Source organism: Pelodiscus sinensis, chromosome 22 (assembly GCF_052426305.1).
Source record: "Pelodiscus sinensis isolate ZL-2025 chromosome 22, ASM5242630v1, whole genome shotgun sequence".
In the NCBI taxonomy this organism is placed as follows: Eukaryota; Metazoa; Chordata; order Testudines; family Trionychidae; genus Pelodiscus; species Pelodiscus sinensis.
In genome coordinates this window covers 7,752,599-7,774,722 of record NC_143073.1, presented here as the reverse complement: position 1 = coordinate 7,774,722, position 22,124 = coordinate 7,752,599, and the positions used below count along the sequence as shown (strand labels likewise).

Genomic DNA, 22,124 nt, shown 5'->3' with positions numbered 1-22,124 from the left:
CATTGCATTGCGGGTTTTACAGCTGCTCCCGCCTTCTCTTGCTGCATTGCATTCTGGGTATTGCACCCCCCCCCCCTCCGTCCTGTTGCATTGCATTGCGGGTTTTACAGCTGCTCCCGCCTTCTCTTGCTGCATTGCATTCTGGGTATTGCACCCCCTCCGTCCCGTTGCATTGCATTGCGGGTTTTACAGCTGCTCCCGCCTTCTCTTGCTGCATTGCATTCTGGGTATTGCACCCCCTCCGTCCCGTTGCATTGCATTGCGGGTTTTACAGCTGCTCCCGCCTTCTCTTGCTGCATTGCATTCTGGGTATTGCACCTCCCCACCCCCAGTCCTGTGTCATTACATTCAGGGAGCTACCAGGCAGGCAGCTAGGGAAACATGGACAGAGAGCTGAGGGCAGCTAGAGTCAGCATCTAGCTCCCAGTTCCCTGCAAGGGGCAGCAACAGATGTTCTTCAGAGAAGGACAGTGTATCATGGAATAGACTGTAACCAATTGCCTTAATTTTCCAGCAAGCAAAAAAGTCGAATACTGAAAAGTTTGGTTGGGAAGCAAAAAACTATCCCAGTGTTTGTCTTTTTGACATACTCAAATATTTCCATGGAAATAGACCCTTTTGGGGGGGAAGAAAAAATAAGTAGCTTATCAGTCCCCCCAATGTTTTTTCCCACCAGTATTTTAATGGAGACTTTTGGACCAGCCCTACTGGCCAGCGTTGTGCCAGCCACAGACCTGACGTATTTTGTCCCCGTCACACAAATCATCACATCCTAGAAATGTCAGGCAGGAAGGGTCCCGAAGTGGTCGTCACCTCCTGCCCTGGCAGCGAAACAGAACCAAGTAAACCTAGGTCATTCCTGACAGATGTTGGTCCAGCCTGTGCTTAACATTTTTTCCAGTGATGGGGACTCCACAACCTCCCTTGGCCACCTACTCCAGATAGGGTGACCAGATAGCAAGTGTGACACATCAGGACGGGGTGGGGGGTATAGTCGCCTACATAAGACAAAGCCTCAAATATCAGGACAGTCCCTATAAAACTAGGACAGTTGGACACCCTTACTTCCAAAGCTTCGCTGCCCTGATGAAGGTCTTCCCAGGGCTGCCGATGGGGGAAGGTGTAAAGAGGCCACAGGAGCCCCAAGTCCTTCTAAAAAGTGGGGCTGCGGGCTGCTACCACAGCAGCAGTAGCCAGGGTTGGCCCGAGGCGGGCTGCGGCAGCTGGCGCCCCAGGCGGAACACGTAATCGGCGCCCCTGCCTGTACGGCCGTGACGTCATCATTGGGCGCCCCGTTGAAGTCGGCCTATGCTCACCGGCTGCCCCTGGCAGTAGCCCTTTAAAACTCTGATGGACCTTCAGACAGTGCTGAGGACTAGCTAAGGAAGACTAACCTCTAGCCCCACCCCTTCAGCCTGAGGCCCCGCCTTTCTGGGAGCTCTGGAGCCAATCCCCCCGCTCCCCACACACATGCACACGTTGCCCAGGGCCCAGCAAAGTCTGTTGCCAGCTTTAATTCTTCCAATATCCAGAGCCAGCACCCTGGGCAAACTTGTGTTTTGGTGCCCTGACCCTTGTGGGCATAGCATGCCCTATTTCCCCTGGGCTCCCCACCTGCTGCACCCCTCCTGCGCCCCCTTTCACCATTAACCCCTGCATTGTGCACCTTTACCCCCAGCCTCTGCACAATGTCCAACCCCTGCACTTTGCTTCCACCGGTGCCCCCAACCCGCAGCCCTGCGCTTCCAGCCTGTCCTGCCATAATGCCCCCTGCCCAGCTCCCTCCACCCTCTTTACCCAGCACCATCCATGCCCAGTTGCCCTCCACCCTGGGCCTGGGCCCAGTTTGCCCATCCCCAAGACCAGCCCTGTCAATATCTAACCTAAATCTCCCTCGTGAGGCAGGCTTGGCTCATTTTATACATCAACAGCTTTTGCCAAACCCATCGCCTTTCAGAACAGAGTTTCTAGAGAAGCCATGCACGGATACTACAGAAAACCAGTTTCACATCACTAGCTGTAGAACGCTCTAGAGCTGGGACTGACACTTTTAGTATGGGCCTGTCCAGCGTCTGGCACAACTGGGCCCCACTTCTGCCCAGGGCCTCAGGAGGACGTGCTCTAATTACACCACGTATCCCATGTATTTTTGTTCCATGCTGACCACGTTACTGCACGCTGCAGCTTTGCATTCTGGTCACTACGTGCCTCGGTGCCTACGGCGTGGCCACAGTGCACACCAGGAGCCTTACAAATCAAGCCTGTGCATCAGCCACTGGAGCGCTGCTGGGCTTATTGCTGCCCTGATCTCCAGGCACCTGACCCACGGAGGCCAAAGTAGCTCTTGTGCCAGCCAGAGCCCCAGCGGGGGGCTGGACCCATGCTTTCACTGCAGCGTGGCACAGAGGCACGTTGTGCAGCCTAGCAGGCCCACCATTCAAATGCACAGGAAACAGGGAAGGGGACCAGCTCTGCCCCACCCCTGCTTAGTCCTCATCTCCCTGCATCCGATGCAAGCCAGCCATAGGGATGACCGCACATGCTCAGAAGAGACTCAGGGGGCATGCTGGGAAGTGTAGTTTGCTGGAAGCACTTGGCAAGGCTCCAGCTTTTCTCCATTTTCTATTCAAGCTCTCACGCCAGAGCGCTGCCATCCTGAGTCCCAGGGCAGGGCAGGGCTGAGACCTCTGCTGTGCTCTGTTCCTGAACATCCTTGCAGCTCAGGGCAAGTGCTCAAAAGCAGAAAGGTGGCACATTTTCAGCCAGACTTCCAACACCTCCAACTCCCCCAGCCTGCTTGTGCCTGCCTCTTTCTTAGCAGCACTGCTGGGCGTGCGGCTTTTTGCAGACAGGCCTGGGGCCCCTTGCAGGGCAGAATCTAAGCAAAGGAGACAAGGCAGGTTGCAGGCACCATGCCCCAGGTCATAGGGGCAGGCAGGCAGGGGAGTTCTTCGGCGTTTCCTTTGCATTACAGGAGCATCGAGAAACCCCACCTGAGATGCCCAGCCCCTTTGTACCAACCGCCGCACAGACACCAGTCCCGGGCGGGGAGGCTAGGAGAGAGATAAGCGACTTGCCTACAGCTGCACTAGGCATCTATGGTGATCTCTGGAACTAAACCCAGTTTTCCCTGCAGGTGCTTTAGCACTAAAACCACCCTTCATCCAGCTTTTCACACTGTTCTCAAAGCAGCTTACAGAAGCGTCACGCGCCCCCTTTACAGATGGAGAAACTGAGGCCGCTCAGACAAGGTTGGGGGGGGGGGGTCTTGCCAGCCTGCCTGGGCTGAGTTGGACTGGCAGGATTTGGCGCTGGTCGAAAACCCACCTGTCTGACTCACATGGCCAGAGTATTGTCAGGCTGCTCCCACACAGCTGGAGCCAGAGTTGCTCCGGGGGCTAGAGCTGGAGAGGCCAGGGCCCCACCTTCCCAACCCCCCATGCAGGCAGGGCCTGCCTGCCATGGTTGGCCATGAAGCCAGTTACCCAATAAGCATTCCAATAAGCCTAATGCTTACCAGGTAACGGGTGAAACGGTGAACCTTTTACATCCCTAGTTTAAATTATCTGGTACTGCTCAAAACAGAGATCTTAGAGTCCCCATGGATAAATCTCTGAAGACATCTGCTCCTTGTGCAGCAGAAGTCAAAACAGGCAACAGAGTGGTAGAAACGATTAGGAAAGAAATAGGAAATTAAGAGGAAACTAACATGTTTTTAGGTAGTGGCCTACATTTCTTTAAAAATCTGGTTCTTAGCCTCTTTGGACATCGGAGCCTCACCTACACAGTGGGAATAACAGCCCTGTCTTACCTCACAGAGGGCGATGAGGATAAATATTCAAAATTGTGACAGCTCAGATACAGGACAAGCTGTGTTATCCAGCACTTTAATACCCAGAAAACCCAGTTAACTGGCACCTGGCAATACAATTCCTCCTTCAATTAACCGGAAAAATTCCGATAGCCATCTGGCATCATTTTTCAACATTTTATGCGGAAGTGTCACAGAATACTAGCACTGGAAGGGACCTCGAGTACGGATGTTAGATATCGTGTAATTGGATCGTCATGTGACCGCATGACATGTGACTGGGCTGGATGGACCTTTGGTCTGACCCAGTACGGCCGTTCTTATGTTCTTATGAAATCGTATCGGTTACACGACTGTTCGGCAGCTACTGCGCTCCGGCCCCACTCCCAGGGAGCCCCCTACCACACCACACTGCTGCCTATCTATGTGAGGCAGCAGCGTGTGGTGCCAAACGGGTGCGGGGGAAGTCTGTTTAAAAACCAGCTGTCTGCAAAGAGGCAGCCGTGCAGGGTGGCAGCAGCCCCTGTCCGCGGGTCGGAGACAGAGCTCCCTGCGGACAGAAGCTGCTCCACCTCCTACAGTTATTCCAGTGTTTAACCACCCTGACAGGTAGGAAGTTTTTCTTAATGTCCAACCTAAACCTCCCTTGCTCCAATTTAAGCCCATTGCTTGTTGTCCTATCCTCAGAAGTCAAGGAGAACAATTTCCCCCCTCCTTGTAATACTCTATTGTAAATTTGTGACAGTAAAGTTTGTTTTTATCATGCTGCTGCATATAATACCATCATCAGATATTATGGATAGCATATGGTGAAAAATTCATGACCTATCTAACACATCAAGCAACCAACACATCTGATTAACCAGCAACCCCCTCCCCCCCATTCCTCATGAATACCAGATAATCAAGCTTGTACTGTATTCCAGTAATGGGGAACCAGGCTGGATCAGAAAGTAGGTAGGCACCATAGAGAAGTAGCTTCCGAAGACAGACGAAACAACAGGCAGAGAAATAAGTACTATGACCCACTGAAAGAATTCAAATCCATGGAGCCTCAAAACAACTGACAAATAACAGCCACTCTTATAATAATCAACATTTCTTTATTGTCCTAGAGAACTGAAATCATTGAAATTTTTTTTGGTGTTTTTTTCCCCTTTTGTACTATTCCAAAACTAAATTCAACAAGTCTTCATCACAGCCTCAAACAGAACCAAGGCAGGGTTGTTTTTCTTTTATTTTCCTCCATATATTACAAATTGGAATATGATTACATCACATAGCGAGAAAGACGGGCACACGAGAGACAGAGGAAAAGAGGAGATACCTGGGCTCAGGGACAGGTAGAAACATGAGTTTAAAAATAAGCCAGACTACCAAAAAAATATATATATATTCACTAAAACAATTACTTTTCCAGCTATTCATTGTCGTTTTGTTTTTAACAACTTTGAGTAAAAATGCCGTCCTAAAATTCTTCCCTTTTTAAAAAATACTTTGATAAATATTCCCCAAAAGCAAGGATAAAAAAGCTGGACGTTAACTCCGCTACTTTTTTGAATTTCCCTTCTGATCCGTAGCTGCATGCTGCATTGGAAAAATCCCAGACCTTCCACATTTCTGGCCCAGGTGCTGAATGAAGGTGTCTTACATCCCTTTGGAAATCTAGGCCCAGGTTGCCATGTGAACCATGAATGAGGCCTAATTCCCATTATTTTATGGGCAGATTCCCTGGGGTCAGAACTGGCAGCACCTGACATTCACATTCTGATTCTTAGTCATGTTCAGTGTGGCCGTTTGGAGCCATGAAAGAGGCAGAAATGGTTCTCTGAGAATCCAGCACTAAAGCGGGGAGCTGGCATGAAAGCAGCTCAGGAGTGTGATCCAAGTACACCACGCACTGGCTAGTCTGCTGCTCAGGACCCAACAGGGACACGGCTGCTCTAATTTAACCTGCAGGCTCAAAATTCCAACAAGGATTGTGTCAACATTTTAGAATTCCAGACGGAATTTTGACCAAGCTTAGTTGCAAAAGTTTCAGAACCGTCACATGGGTGGCAATCATTGGCATCAAAAGCCACCGTGTAGCTGAGGAAATCTGTGTGTGTGTGTGTATCCTTTGCTTCCCTTCCCTCCAGACTGGTGAACCCAAGCGTCTTAAGTTCAAGGAAGATCTTAAGTTCTTAGATCTCTAACTGCACCCTCCTGTCTAATGAGTTTTGGTGACCTTTTAAAAAAAAAATCCTAATAGTTTTCCACCCATTACATTTCCAACTGAAAATCGCCAATCTGTCAATCAACTCTATAGCTGCTTGAAAAAACAAGCAAAACTGCATGCAAGTGCTCTGCATTTTCCTCATTTCCCCCCCTATAAATTCTGGAAATTTTGTGCCCATCAGCAACACCTAGATAAAACACAGCAAGATGCTGAAGTCTGTCTGCCCTCCTAGACCCAATTGGCCATGATAGCACAGATCAGACCGAACTAGGACCAACAGCGATCACAGGTCTCAGCTAATTCCAAACCACCAAGTGGATGCTAGAAGCGTTAAAACACATTAGCAATTCAGTTGAAATATTTTTTTAAAAAGCCTACAGAAATAAAGATGTTGCAATATCAGAGTGCGCACTTGGTTGATTTCCGTGGGTTCACTCGTTACTTCCCCCAATATGAAAGCAGGAGGTGAAATGTGTAGCAAATCAAATGATTTCTGATCAGCTGAACAACTGGGAAACAAGGATTTGTTCACTGTTGTCTAAAGAGGTTGAATCTACCACTGAAATCTACAGAATTGCACAGGGGACAGACAGTCTGGATTCTTGCGATCACAGACAGGGTGGAAATGGCAGATAAAACTCATCCATCTTCTTATAAACAAACATGACAAACCTCACCATCGCCTTTGCGGTTTTAAAAATGAATGTAATTCATAAGCTTGGGCCGCATAGATCATTCCGCGTTTCTCCACAGGGAAGAGTAGCTCATTGAGGAACTGGCTACTCTGGTAGTCTCAGCAATTGAGGGGTTAATGCCGACGGTTTTCAGAGACACCTGTCCACTGGCCCAAGCGTCACTGACCATCCCAAGCAGGCCATGAAATGGGGTAACCACACAGCATTGCAGTAGATCTAAAATGGAGCTCAGAGACAAAGTTTCACAACTTATCACTAATCTGGCTGTATCTGTCTGAAACTTTTCTCCATCAAAACTGTTCTTTGACAGAAAGTTGGGTTTGCGAATAAATTCAATGTTTTACAGAAAGTTTTCTGTTTGCTGTGGAAATGTTGAATTTTTGTTTGCTGAAAAACTAAATGTCCCAAACCAGAAATATGTCGACTCACAAATGCTGTCACAGTGCATCATGGGAATCCCCCAGGGCTCTCATGGTGAACCGCTTCCCCTCTCCAAGATGGAAGATTATGGTGCATCATGGGAGATGCACACTGACCAGGGAACTTGGCTTGAACTACAATTCCCTTGCAACAGAATTTCCAAGTCAATTTTTTCCCATTTCTGGACATTTTTTTGTGGGGGGTTGAAATTCCTCCTCCCCCTCTCCCCCCGCCTCGGCAAAAAATCTAAATTTTCCATGGGGAGAAGGAGGAAATTCAGTCAACTCAACCCCTGAGCCATTCAGTCCCACCCCAGCCAAACGACTCGTTGTGACACCGTGGAAGATGACCTGGTAAAACTGAATTGCACACGGGTAGCACTTCCTAGGTTCAAATTAGGATTGCAGCAGGGGAAGAGAGGTTGTTCTTAGAATAATGATGCCTTGGGAAACTCGGCACCGACAACAGAGCGTCACTCGCTTCAGAGTTGGAAGGGAGACCTTGTGAAAAACGAGGCCATCTAAGACTGTTGGACGGGCAGGGGCATCAGAAAACAGCAGCTGGGGCAAAGCAAGATATTACGCTGCTGGGTCCCTGTTAAAGGGACTCATGCCCAATAACAGAGAGGAAGCAGGAGCAAAGGGGGAATCCAATTTGAGGAGCAGGGCATGCACAATAGGCCGGGGATCTCTGCAGTGCATACCCACAACAGCAAGAATCCCGAACCTGCACCTGCTCTTCTGGGATTCAGAATCAGAAACTGACCAGCGGGCTAGGATTCCCATTTACACTAAGGCTCACTGTTCCAGCAGTGCAAAGGGGTCTTCGTGCCCACTTTAAAGCCCTTTTAACACTGATTGTGCAGCATCATGGGACCTTAGTGTAAATGTGACTGACTTTATCGGACATCAGGGAAACTCCCTGAAAACAAAAGTATCCAGTTATTCTGGAAAGAGACCAACTCCTTCAGGGAGGTCCCCCGCTTCCTTGCTTTCCCAAGCTCACCCGACTTTACACCCTTGAGAAAGCCCCCCTGACGAGAAAGCAATCCGTCGGAAGTGATGGGAAACATTTTAAAAAGGCATGAAATCGCTTTTATTTCAAATCAACTGATCAGCGCCCCTTAGAAATCACTATTACAAGCATGCGCCCTGCTACGGGTGGGCGGGGAGAGACGGGATGGTTCGAGTTACTGGTTTCTTCTTACTTCTTTTTTTTCCCGAATTGCAGATGCGACGAGCCGATGAGGAACGAAACTGTTTAGCACCCAGGGAGCCCAGCGGGGAAGGAACAGCCCAGACGATCAGATCAGCTCGGGCAGGCCGGCCAGCTACAGACTGCAGGAATGGAGAGGGAACAGGGAAGGCTGACGGACGATGAACGTTACGGCGGCAGCCATCAGGATCGGGGCCAGGAGGCAGATAACAGGGGTGGCGCTCCTGCAAACCGCTCTGTGGAGCTCTCCCATCCGAGGAGCACCCAAGCCTGGCCCTACTGAGCTGGCAGGATCCCAACACATGGGCAGATGCCTTGTTTTCCTTCCCGTCCTCCCCCATTTCTTACCAGCCCCTCCCCCTGAAGCCACTGGGCAAAGTCCGGCTGATTTCCATGTGACCTGCACCAGGCCCTGTTTGTGAGGGAACCTGACCCCTAGCCTTCCCTCCCCCTCCCTAAGTAGGGCTGACGTGCCAGGCCCCACCCTCCTTCAGTCCCTACCTCTCCTTGTGACCTCTGATCTCCTCCGCGGCGGCTTTCTCCTTCCCCTCTTGCTTGGCCTCTCTCGAATCCGGGACTCCGGTGGGGTCGCTGTTCTTCTCCCCTTCGGGGGGGCTGGCCTTCTGCTTCTCTCCCTCTTTGGGGGCTTCTTCATTCTCCACTTTCTTCTCCCCTTCTTTGCCCTCCGCCTCTTTGGCGCGTTTAGGGGAGTCCTGCCAATGGGAAAGGATCAACTGGGATCGCCGGTGAGCGCACTCCTGAACTGCCTATGAGCGAGGTCCCTGTCTGCAGGCACAGATACCCCCCAACCATCAAGCAGCCCTGTTCCTTTGATCCCCTGTCTCAGGGATAGGACGTGGGCTTTATTCCCTGGGCTCTGAATTCATAGAATCCTAAAACTATGGAAGGAACCTCGAGAGGTCATCGAGTCCAACTCCCCTGCCCTCATGGCAGGACCAAGCACCATCTAGATCATGGGTTCCCAAACTGGGGGGGGGGCGTGAAGAAATTGTGGAGGGGGGGGCACGAGGCGATCCAGTCCCCCCACCCCCAAGAAAGAGCCTGCTTCATCTGTCTGCTTGGCCACCTTAAAAGGGCAATGCCTGCTCTGCTCTTAAAAGGGCAATCTTTTTTTTTTTTGGCTCAATAAGTTTTGCTGCTATTTGGGGGGGGGGGGGAGGCGTGAGGGTTTCTCAAAAATCAAAAAGCGGGCGTGATGCAAAAAGTTTGGGAACCACTGGTCTAGATCATCCCTGACAGGTGTGTCTCTAACATGCTCTTAACTATCTCCAGAGATGGAGATCCCACAACCTCCCTAGGCAATTTATTCCAGTGTTTCACCACCCTGACAGGAAGTTTTTCCTCATGTCCAACCTAAACCTCCCTTACTTCAATTTAAGCTCATTGTTTGTTATTCTATCATCAGAGGCCAAGGTGGTTCGCCCTGTAACAACCTTTTAGATACCTGAAAGCTGTTATGTCCCCTCTCAGTTTTCTCTTTTCTAGGGATGTAAGCAATAGTCAGCTATTCAACTACCTGATAAACTTATGCTTATCAGGTAGTCGAGTGCAAGACTTGACTACTCACTTCCCCTATCCTTGCTGCCTCCCTCCCACCCACCCCCACTGCCTCTATCAGGGGGTGGGGGAGGATAGGGGAGGCAAAGCAGCCTCTGCCTGCAGCCAGCCCAGGGCCACCATGAACTGGAGCTGTTAGACCCGGCATGAACTGGGTCCAAGCAGTCCTGGCTCAAGCCAGCTCCAGGACTGCCGCATCTCTGCATTTGAAATGTAGTAAGAGCTACCCCCGCTGCGGCTCTGCAGAGCGGCCCTTATCGCCTAATTGCGTAGTCGATTCAAATTGTCGCGACTGCATGATTAGCCAAATAACTGCTCTCTAACACCCTTACTCTTTTCTAGATAAACAAAGCCAGTTCTTTCAGTCTTCCATGTTTTCTAGACCGTTAATCATTTTTGTCGCTCTTCTCTGGACCCTCTCCAATTTCTCCACATCTTTCTTGAAATGTGGTACCCAGAACTGGACGCAATACTCCAGTTGAGGCCTAATCAGCGCAGAGTAGAGCGGAAGAAGGACTTCTCCTGTCTTGCTCATGTTGGGTTTTTTTGCAACAGTGTCACACTGTTGACTCCTATTTAGCTTGTGGTCCACTCTGACCCCTAGATCCCTTTCTGCAGGACTCCTTCCTAGACAGTCGCGTCCCATTCTGTCTCTGACACACAGATTGTTCCTCCCTAAGCGGAGGACTTTGCATTTGTCCTTGTTGAACTTCATCCTACTGACCTCAGACCACTTCTCCAGTGCATTTCTCCCTCTCCTCCCTCATTCAAGAAAACGCTGTCACCCATGCTCTGGTCCGCCTCTGAGCTATAGCCCTCTCTCGCCCTCCAAAATCCTACCTCCAAGGCATCTTCCGCTTTCCTCTTGATCCCAGCCTTCTCGTTCTTCTCCTTGGTTTGCTCGTCGATCACCAGCTTGCCCTCCTCGTCGCTGCTGCCCTCCGCGTTGCCTTTCTTCTCGCCGTCGCCCTCCGGCTCCCGCTCAGGCTCTGCATCCTCTGGGCAGCTCTTCTTCTGGGTCGGCTGCTGGAGGGCACGGGGGAGGGAGGAAAGATGGACAGACAAGTGGAGGAGGAGCAAAGGGGGACACATAGTTATTGCATGACCGATGCCCTGTCTCTGCCCCTCATTCCCCACGGCAGGTCTTGAGGGTCAGAGAGGGTTCGATACAGCCTATTTCTTCCCCCATGGCTCAGAAATGCTATTCCTGGCAAGCATCTGAACACACTCCCTTGGAAAGGCACCAAGCAGTCAGCCAGCAGGTACAGCAGCCCAGATCGAGCGTCCCCCTCCGTGCCTTGGTTTCCCCTTGGCAAGGAAATAGGGATAGGAAGAGTCTACTCCACAGCAACCACTTCCTCTCCACAATCACGGTTCTATAGCAGCAGGTGGACTCTCAAAGCCCTGCACGGCCACGGCCGAAGGACCCCCAGAGAGCTGCAGCCACTTCTGGGGCAGAGCATGACAACTGCTCGTGAGAAAGGAAGCAGAAGATACTTGCGCATTCGGTTTAAACTGCAGGGGGAACTTAGGGAGGCAGGACTGAACATGCAGATTTTGGGCCAGGACTCAGGCAAACACCCCCAACCCCTATAATAAGATAGATCTTGAATGACCATAAGCCCGTGCGTTTAGCCATCCTCCAGAATATGGTGCCTCCCAGAAGGAGGTACTGCCTTGCGCAGAAGAGAACTCCCCTGTGTCAATACCCCCATCCAATGTGCCAGGGTGGCTAGAAATTTCTTAGAGGTCTCCCATCCACAGCCCAGACAAACCAGTCCTTGCTTAGCTAATAAGACCTGACAGCATCGCAGCGGAATGCAAGGCGGCTGCAGGCGCCTTGGGGGACTACTTTAGTGAAGATGATGAGATGGCAAAGCAGAGCTGCTTTGACCCCACACATGCTGCCCCCTGTGGAGAAAATCCAGCCCTGACGCATCCGTGCCACGGAGGATTTTAGTGGGCGCGCTCGCCGAGCTAAGGGATGAAAGACACAGCGGGCTTCAGAGCAGCCCTGACCTATCTGACGAGGCAAAGAGGGCAGGCAGCGGGAGCCCACGTTTCAAGCACTGAATGAGGGCTCAAGGCATCTTTGTTATAGCCCCTCCCCTACCAATCGCGAGCAAGTAACCCCCCCGCCGCTGTTGCCTCAGTTTCCTCTCCCACCCTTTGCCCCTGTGGTGTATTCAGACTGTGTGAACACACAGCTTCTCCCACTGGCTTTCGGCTGAGGTCTCTAATTGTGTCATAATAATCGCAGAATCATAAGACTGGCAGGGATCTCGAGAGGGTATCAAGCCCAGTCCCCTGCCCTCACGACAGGACCAAGCACTTTCTAGTTCATCCCTGTCCAGTGTTTCTAACCTGCTCTTAAATATCTCCAGTGATGGAGATTCCACAAACTCCCTAGGTAATTTATTCCAGTGTTTAACCACCCTGACAGGCAGGAAATGTTTCCTAATGTCCAAACTAAACCTCCCTCGCTGCAGTTTAACTCCATTGCTTCTTGTCCTATCCTTGGAGGTCAAAGAGAACAATTTCTCCTTGTAACAGCCTTTTAGGTACTTGAAAGCTGCTATCATGTCCTCTCTCGGTCTTCTCTTTTCTAGACTAAACAACCCCAATTCTTTTAGTCTTCCCTCACAGGTCATGTTTTCTAGACCTTTGATCATTTTTGTTGCTCTTCTCTGGACCTTCTCTAATTTCTCCACATCTTTCTTGAAATGTGGTACCCAGAACTGGACACCTTATTCCAGTTGAGGCCTAATCAGTGCAGAGTAGAGCGGAATAATAACTTCTCGTGTCTTGCTTACATCATTAATGAAGAGTAACAGATTAATCCTTGAGCCTGGAGTTGATCAAAGTTTTACTGCAGAGGGATATCACCCATCCCCAAGTGGCTTTTTGACAAAACCGAAATTTGTGTGAAAAAAATTCCACTTTGTCAAAATAAAATAAATAAATCAATATTAATAATTATTATTATTTGGCTTTTCACTGAAAAACTGGAAACCAACATTCTTCTGTTTTAAACGGGAAAGTTTTCAGTTTTGGAGATTTTGGTTTTTCGATAAAGCTTTAGTCTAAAATTTTTGATGGGAGAGGAGGAGAAATAACTATTCTACAGGGGTTGCAAGAACAAGGCTCCTTCAGCCAACTTTGGATCAGGGCAGGAGAGACTGAAGTCAGCTTTCCCGTTTTGTCCCCATTTTACAGACAGAGAGACTGAGGCACAAAGAGGGCCGGAACTGAAGAAGAGCACCGGACAGAGCTGGGAGTAGATTCCAGGAGTCCTTGTTCCCAGTGTCATCTGCTCTAACCACTCAACCTCACTCCCCTCCCAACAGCCAGGCACAGAATCCAGGAGCCCTGACTTCCAGCTCCATGACTTCAGCCGCATGACTAAATTCCCTCTCGCCCTTCACGATTACCTGTTTTTAGAACATTGGTCCCTTGAGCTCATGCCTAAAAAGATTACTGGGTTGGGGTCTCTTAACCCCGGTAACCTAACTCCACTCACCTCCCCCAATACCCCGACTGAGTTTGTAGGACGTGTCCTCCTAGTGCCTGGCCCCAGCCGTGGGTTTGGCCCTGTCTCTCTTGTATAACGAAGGAGACCAAAGTGGAGTCGCTACAGTGAAATTCCCCTCTGGGCATCTGATGCCCAGGGACACGTTCTCCCCTACCTGAATCACCCGGGGACCAGCAGAGAGACTTAACCACTAGACGCACCTGGTACCCCGAGGCTTTGACGGTCGGGTTGTTCTCGATCTCCCACAAGCCTTCGCTGAACCCTTTCCGCTTGTTGGGCTTGCCAAACTTCTCCTTGCACTCTTCATAGGGGAAGAGGTCTTTGGGACCCAGGAACGCCCTGCGCGGTGGAAATGGGAAGCAGCCTTAAAGACAGCACACCATGCGGTCTACGGTGCCCCCCAGCTGTGGACCGCAAGCATTCCAGCCGCCAAGCTTCCCTCCCAGGGAAACTGAGGCCCCAAGCGTGGCAGTAACTTGGGGTTTTCTAAGGCAGGTGAGCGAGAGCGGCATCCAACTCCCACCAAAAGTTAGCCGGGCCCTGAGGAGCTTTGTAAATCCCTGCTGTGATTTCCCAGACTTGCCTTATCAAAGATTTTTGTCAATGAATTCATACTGGGGGCTAGTAAACGTCCAGCCTCGGATGGAGCTGGGAAAGTCTGTTCTGGAGTGGAAGCAAACAGGCACAGCCTGGTCGGGGGGACAGTAACGTTTCTAGTATTATTATTTGCACTGTAGTAGCTCCTAGGAGCCTTAGTCGTGGTGCAAGGTGCTGTACAAACACACGGCTCCTGCCCCAAGGAGCTTACAATGGGAGTACCCTGGTTTATTACGTTCATCTTATTTTTAGGGCTAGTCTGTCAGAGGAGGGGCCAGCTCTGGTTTCCACACAGGAAAGGGGATCCGCCACCAAAGACTGTATGCTAGGACTCCCCTTTTGTCTTCCCCCCCGCCCATTCCTCATCACCATCTCCCCTCCGCCCCAAGTGCAACTGACAAGGATGAAGGCTGTCCCGCTCATGTCCCAGCTGAGATCTGAAACCAAGACCCCATCCTCAGCCACCTGGTCCGTCTGTCTGACTGCTGCTCCCATGATTCGGACAGACCTTCTCCTCCCCTGTTGCTCCCCCAACACACACACTCCCTCCCCTCACATACATGGGTGCTCCCTCCTTCCCCTTTTTCAATCCCACTCACGTTTCATGGGTCCCGAAGAAGAAGACTTGGTATTTATTGGAGGCGGATTTGACGGCAGCTTCTGGCATCTCGTCGATCTGTTCAGGGGACACAAATTGCGGGGTGAGAAACAGAGCGCGAACAGCCCTGAGCCAAAGCCACGCTCGGCGGCTGCAGCTCACTCCTGCGACAGCGGTCACCCAAAAGCTATGTGCGTGCAAAATTCAAGCACGTTGGGTTTAGCTAACGGAACACCCCAATCTTTACAGATGGGCCCAACGCTGCTCAGAGAGGATTGAGAAGACAGACCAGGAGGTTCAGCGACCCTCGATCTCCAACGTTCTCAGGAAAGACGACGGACATATATGGAACACTTGTTAAAAGGCCAATCAGAAGCAACCCTCTGTCCTTCAGAGAGGGTCAGTGTCTGAGATGTAACAACCTAGATCTTAGGGATGTAAAATCCCATTTCAAATGTTATCCAGTTAAGTTATCTGTGTAACTGGCCGGGCTGCTCCAGCCGGGCTGGGTGCTGGTTAACCAGTAATCAGTAAGCAACACCCGGTAAAGGTGATGCTTACTGGGAAACTGGTTACATCCCTACTAGAGCTGCTGTGTTTGTCCAGCACCTAGCATCAGCAGATCTCAAAGCAGTTCACAAAGGAAATCAGCGCCGTTATCCCCCTTTTACAGAGGGGGAAACTGAGGCACGGAGCTGGACTTGCCCAAGGTCACCCAGCAGGCAGAGCGGCCCGGGATAGGCAGGTACATGCAGCCTTGGGGAGGCATTAAGTGTCATCTCATGGCATGGGCTGGTTTCCAGTTCCTTGGAAATGAATCATTTACTGACAGATACACACACAAACACACACGCAAGAAAAAAAAGCAAAGCGCTTGCTTAAGATGTAGCCTCCAAGTAACTGCAGGGCCAGAGGAGGAACAAAGCCATTGATCTGCAAATTAAATTATTTGCCAGTTGAGAGGGCGGGGGGGGAATCTTAACCTAACACTCGCCGTGAATATTATTTTGCATGCCAAGAGCACCAGTCTGGCCTCAGTCGCGCACAGAACAGGCCCTCGGCAGAGATAAGGACCAGACATGGGTCCTGCCCAGAGAGCTCACCATCTGGACAAAGGAAGGAGTTATTACTTTCATGTCACTGAAGGGAAACTGAGGCACAGGCTAGCACTAGGGACTGAAGCCAGCTCTCCACGCTTTCTGCCAGGGGACTCTCAGCCAGGCTTCCTCCGCCCCGTGTGAAGGGGGATTTTACATCCTGAGGCCTGGGCTAGCCACACCAGCCCTCCCAGAAGGGACCGTCCCGCCTGCAGCTAGCGTTCTTTGCATGCATGTTTCTCAGGCGGGCTGCCGTGGCTGAGGCATTATGGGATGGCTACCCAGGGTTCCTCCCCCCTCCACGAACTGCTCTGCGCATGCACCAGTCCCCGTCGGGGCCTCTGGGCACAGTCGAAATATTAACCATTTTCCCACAATGCACCACGCAGGTGTCACAGTTGGGACAGCTGCACCATGACATGTGGCGGGGCTAGAACAAGAGCTGCTCCGGCAGCACAATCCACCCCTGGGTGTCGGTGCCTGCCAGAGCCGAGCCAGAGCACGCTGTTACATCGATAGCTCTGACCCCTGGCTGGGAACCGGCCTCCAACTTCATGGAACATGCTTCCTGTGGACATGAATGTACTGAACCCTGCAGACAGGGGCATCCCTTGCACAGCCCTGTACACCAGTGGGGGCCAAAACACAACCAATGCCCCCTGGGGTAAATGCCTCCAGCTTGCCAGGAGGAGGAATGAACTGCAACCAGAGAACCCAGCAGGCAGAGGCTGGGTGCATAAATAACATCCAGCCATCATCCGATCCCAGGCATTCTACTCCAACTTCTACTGGAAACCCGCAAGCTCTGAGGCAGCCAATTAACTCCTCGCTACCAAATCATGCCCGCCACAGAAATAGCCTCTGTCTGGCTTAAAGCTTCATTTCCTGCATTGCCCCTCACTCTTCGCAACTGGCGACAACATCCAGGGCAGGGCCCAGAAGAGACGATTTAGGATTGGCTGCTTTCCTAGCCAACCGTAAGCTCCTGTCTAGACTGGCTCAGACATATTTAGCTCAGCAAATTCGCGGGGCTAGGGCTGTGTGCTAAAAGGAATGTCAGTTTCAGAGAGGCTGGGAAAGCCTGTAACAAAGCCGGGGGGAGGGAGGGGAAAGACACCCGCAAATCAGATCCAATCCGGGAAGTGTTGAGATGTGAAAGGGGAAATTTCCGACTATCAGCGTGGGTTTTTCCTCTCCTCCGATTGAGTTGGGCCAACTCATCTTTTCACTCCTTTGTTTATTTTTACAGAGGGGTTTCTCAATTAACATGCACCCCCGGGGGGGTGCACCAGGGTTTTCCAGGGGGTACATCAACTCATCTAAAATGTGCTTTCTTTTACAACAGGCGACATAAAAAGCCCAAGTGAAGTCAATACAAACTAAAATTTCATCCAGTGACTTAAAAGTCTCGGAGGAGTAGCCATGTTATTCTGTAAGGGTACGTCTATGCTCGCTCCCTATCTCGAGATAGGGATGCAAATGGAGTGTACCGAAATTGTTAATAACGCGTGGGATTTAAATATCCCACACTTAATTAGCATGATCGCATCCAGACGCCATTTTGAAATCGCAATAATTGTGAAATAAAACGCCCCGTGTAGCAGCGTTATTTCAAGACAAAACCCTTCTCTTGAAATAACTATTACTCCTCACACAATGAGGTTTAACAGTTATTTCAAGAGAAGGATTTTCTCTCGAAATAATGCTGCTACACAGGATGTTTTATTTCGCAATAATGCGATTTCAAAATGGCGGTTGTACAAGATTACGCTAATTAAGTACGGGATATTTAAATCCCGCGCTTCATTAGCAATTTCGGTACACTCCATTTGCATCCCTATCTCGAGATAGGGAGCAAGTGTAGACATACCCTAACTGAAAAAAATGAAAAAAAACAACGAACAGTACCTGCAGCACCTTAGAGACTAACAAAAAATGCAGAGGGTATCATGAGCTTTCGTGGGCACAACTCACTTCTTTGGATGAATGAAGTAAAGGGTCCAGGATACTTGTTATTACAGCTTTATGCACTAAAATATAAGTACAATATTTCTTTGATAATTATATGATAAACACTAAAAAACAAGCAATTTTTAAGTAGTGCCCTCTGACACTTGTATTTTTAGATCTGACTCTGTAAGCAAGTAGTTTTTACATGAGATGAAACTTGGGGGTACACAGGACAAATCAGACTCCTGAAAAGAGTATAGGGGTCTGGAAAGGTGGGATCACCACTGGTCTGAAACATACATAGGGCAAGGAACTGGACTCGACCCCTCAAGGTCCCTTCCAGTTCTAGTGTTCTATAGATCTGAGAGGAGCGGGGGGAAAGGTAGACCAAGGATCCATGGCCTTAGACTGACAAAGGGCCCACAGACTTGGGGTAGCTCTAACGGAATTGGCTTGCTGCGGTGGAATCCATTCACGCAGGGAAGCTGGAGAGAACCTTGGTCAGGGGCGTCTTTTGCAAGGGGAGGGCTCAAATTCGTTGCCACTTAACCCTAACCCAACCGTGAGCAGCGAGATGCCTTCCACACCACTCCAATGACGTCGACGTTGCGTGACGGGGGCGTTAAATGGTGCAGCTGGAAAGGGGGTTATGCTTGCAAACAAGTTTGGATGGGGGCCGATTCCTACATCCGAACACGGCGATTTCGACCTGCCTAGCAGGGCAAGAAAGCAAAGCTAATCAAAATGCCACTGAGCAAAAATCTGCTATTTCTTCCGGCCCAATGAAACAGCCAAGAATTAAATCAGGAACATTTTATTGCATGATTTCAGCTCAAACACTCATCCACCCGCAGCTTCCAACTGGCCCTAACTCCTACACTCAACTGTCTGCGGCAAGAAGCACATTGCCACAAGCTTTCTAATTCCCCACTCAGCCCCCTGTCCATCCAGCTGCTGGAGCTGGAGAACGTCTTTTAGGTCTGCGTTTGCCCAGTGCCCTGATCTAGCTGGTACAGCAACACACACACAAATAAGATGACAACAACCAGGAAAGTTTATGTGCCTGGTTATTCGTCAGTTATCCAGGACTCTTTAGATCTGGTCCTCACAGGACAACAGAGCCAAGCTGCTTAAAAACGATTCCCTCCTGTGACATTTTAGATCTTTGCAAAACTCCACTATGCTCGGCTTGCATTGATGCAGGGGGCTTGGCAGGTGAGCACAAAGGGAGGGAACAGACTGTGAATAGTCTGTATTCCAAGATAGGAATGTTAGCTAGCAACCTGGCTGGGCTGGTGCAGCCGCCTGCCTGATGCAGGCGGGGAAGTGTGTGGGGGGGGGGGGGCGTGCTCCAGCCCAGCTGGGCCCCCCACCCATGGGATCCCGTTAAATGTTTAACCAGTTCACTGATTAAACGGAATTTTACATCCCAATTCCAAGAATATATCACAGTCTCTTAGAACACGAGGGGCTGTCTGAGTCTTTCTGTACACCAGGACTACTCAACATGTTAGTTTGTGGCCTGCAGTGTGGTTTGGGTTTATGCGGGGCCCGCGGGTGGGAGCCAAAACAAAAAAGTAGTCAGTATAATGGTCTTCTGTTGATATGCAGATAAGTAGTTAAATTCCTGGACTGCCAGTGCTCATTAAAAATGCAGTCCTATAGGTGGAAATCGGGTCAATATTGCATTTTATTAATATCAGCAACACTGACGTAAATGAGGCCTGTGTGTTGTGTAGTTTTGCCTTTATCTTTGTACTCATGCCCGTCAGTGGGAAAGAAGCTATTTGCATATATTTGCATGGATGTATACGCAACCACACTTAAGATGCGGCCCTCAGCACGTGCTGTGAATATCATTGTGGCCCCCGGGGCTTCCAAAGTTGAGTAGCCCCGCTGTACACCAAGACTCAAACCAGGAATCGAGACCCACTCTTCTAAACCACTCTTTGTGGCCGGACCAAATCCAGGCACTTCTGGGACAAAGAGGGACGGCCATTTCCACAGCAAACATCCTCCGTGACCTTCCTAGAAGCCGTGGTGCTATCCAGGAAAAACGGGCTGGGCAGAACACAACCAGCAAGACACAAAGCATTCCCCCCGCCCCGGCACCCCATCCCTTGTTCCATAAAATCGCCTTCCCGCAGCAGCTGGTCTAGGGAACACGACACCGTGACACAGAGAAATTCCTCTGCCGCCGCACACCTCTGCTCCAGGGCCGCGTGGGGTGTCTGACTTCAACCACAACATTAAAATTCTCCATAGCAGGCTGGGATAACAATGCAACTTTTCCACTTGGCTGGTGATCAAAGGCTGCCCGGCGGGATGTCTGGGCTGGGGTGGGGGAGCTGGGGGGTGGGAGGTCATATCCCCGGGCCCTTTGCATGCAGGGAATAGAAAGCCCCTTGACTAAAAAGAAATAATCCCGCCTCCAATTTCAGCCCTCCACTCCCTCCCTCCGTTTAGAAAGTAGGCGGGAGAGGGGGGGAGGGGATCAGTTGTAATTGGATTGGCTCAAAACCCTCTACAAAGGCAAGAGGTGATGCAGTAAGGGCTAGTGGTTGGAGAAGGTGGGACCAGAGAGTCAGGACTCCTGGGTTCTAATCCCAGCCCTGGTTGGGAGGGTAGCAAGATCCCCAGTGGGTTAGAGCAAGAGATCTTGGGATGTCAGGCACCCCGGGAACACCGCTACTGACGTGCAGTGTGGCTTTCATCAAGTCATTCTCCTGACACTCTGTGCCTCAGTTTCCCCATATACCAAACCTGGAGGGGTGGGGGTTAAGCTGTTCATAAAGCGTCTTGAGACATGTGTAAATGCAAACACCCCAACATCCAAGGGCTAATGGGGACGGTACAAGAACCTATAGAGCAAAACGGTTTTGGACCAAGATGCTTCGTTAAAACATGAAGCATTTTGACTTGGGACTCGTTCCCCCAGGCAAAAATCAGACGACGCGGCTCTCCCTCCCCCACCCCACCCCGGCCTGGGGCACGGGCCCATGATTAGTGGGTCAGGCCGACACTCAGAGCCCCACAAGCCGGAGGGAGCAGCCACAACGTGGGCGACATTTCACATGGGCACTGGAGGGTGAAGGCGCCTGATGTGCCGAAGCCCCAGGGCGGAGTCGCAGGCTCGGCATCACGGGGAATTAGCCCAAGGACTGCAGGGCCGGGGGCCAAAGCACCCACATTATCCCCCATGGGAGCACGGGGCCTGCACCCTACCCCCCCATACATACCTCGAGTCCAACCCCCCCCCCACCTAACGCCCCACACCCATCCCACCACACACGCCAATTCTTCCACAGTCACTTGCTTACAACCGCACCTCCCCTCAGATACTCACAATGCATCACAATACTGCTCCTCTGCTGCACTCACAACAGCCCCTCCCCCTTACACACACACACACACATACACACACACACACACACACACACACACACACACACACACACACCCATTGCCCTCTCACTCGGAGAGCAGTTCCCCCTCCCGTGTGTACATACACACACCCCGCACCACACTCTCACAATGCATCTCCCCATTGCCCGCCCATCACACCAGATGTGCTGTGCGCGCACACACACACACACCCCATTGTATGCCCCCCAGGACTCCTCCCCCTGGCTCTCCCGTCTGCCTTGCCTCGGCCCCCGCCGATTCAGCATGGAAAAAATGTAGGGTCGGCCCCGCCATCCACCGCCAGGCCTGACGGAGAGACGCCGCCAAGGAACGGGGGCATGGATCCCAGCTGCAAAAGTCTGGATCTGGAGGCCTCAGGCTGGGCCCATCTCTATTATTAGGGAGCAGATCACAGGCTTCCCAGATCTAGAATTAGAACCCAGGCGTCCTCCCCCCGCCCCAGCAGCACTGTGCTCTGACCACTAGACAACACTCCCCTTCGAACACCGCCGCGCCCCTCCCCCCCGCCCTGCACCATGCTCTGACCACCAGGCGACGCTCCTCTCCCCGATCTAGGAACAGAACCCAGGATTCCTGGCTGCTATGCCCCATGCGCGGATTTCCAGACCACGTTGGGAAGTGGAGTCAAGTCTCCAGGTGGAAACCAAACAGAAGCAACATTGCGCCGATCAAAGCTACACAACCAAGGGAGACCTCAGGAAAAAGACAAGCGGGACCGGGGGCAGGGCAGGTCCCCAGATCCTTCCCCCGGCCGGGGAGCTGCTGTCTTGGGGTTTGTTCCAAGCTCAGGGCTGGAAGGGGCCATGAGAGGTCACCAGGGCCGGCCGGCCATGCTGAGGCAAGGCCAAGCAAGGGAGGTTTGTCCAGACTGTTCTGGAAAATCTCCCGGGAGGGGGATTCCCTGGGGCGCTGTTCCAGAGCCGCCCTGAGAGCTAGAACGTTTCTCCCCACTCCTTCCCTTGCTGTAGTCACCCCAGCACACCCGGC

The 22,124-nt window shown here is 51.2% G+C and overlaps 1 protein-coding gene across 2 annotated transcripts in view; it reads right to left on the bottom strand.

Moving 5' to 3' along the window:
* Window positions 1-6,409: 6,409 nt before the first annotated feature.
* HDGF (heparin binding growth factor) overlaps window positions 6,410-22,124 on the bottom strand; it is a 38,289-nt gene continuing 22,574 nt past the window's right edge. Inside the window, exons 2-6 of one of the 2 annotated variants that reach the window (XM_075908320.2) lie at window positions 14,666-14,742; window positions 13,670-13,808; window positions 10,778-10,963; window positions 8,861-9,072; window positions 6,410-8,481 (exon numbers count right to left, since the gene is read on the bottom strand). In XM_075908320.2, the coding sequence (XP_075764435.1) occupies window positions 8,475-8,481; window positions 8,861-9,072; window positions 10,778-10,963; window positions 13,670-13,808; window positions 14,666-14,742 (621 nt within the window). In that variant the 3' untranslated portion in view covers window positions 6,410-8,474. The remainder of the gene's footprint in view (window positions 8,482-8,860; window positions 9,073-10,777; window positions 10,964-13,669; window positions 13,809-14,665; window positions 14,743-22,124) is intronic. The other variant, XM_075908321.2, reaches the window with a different exon arrangement.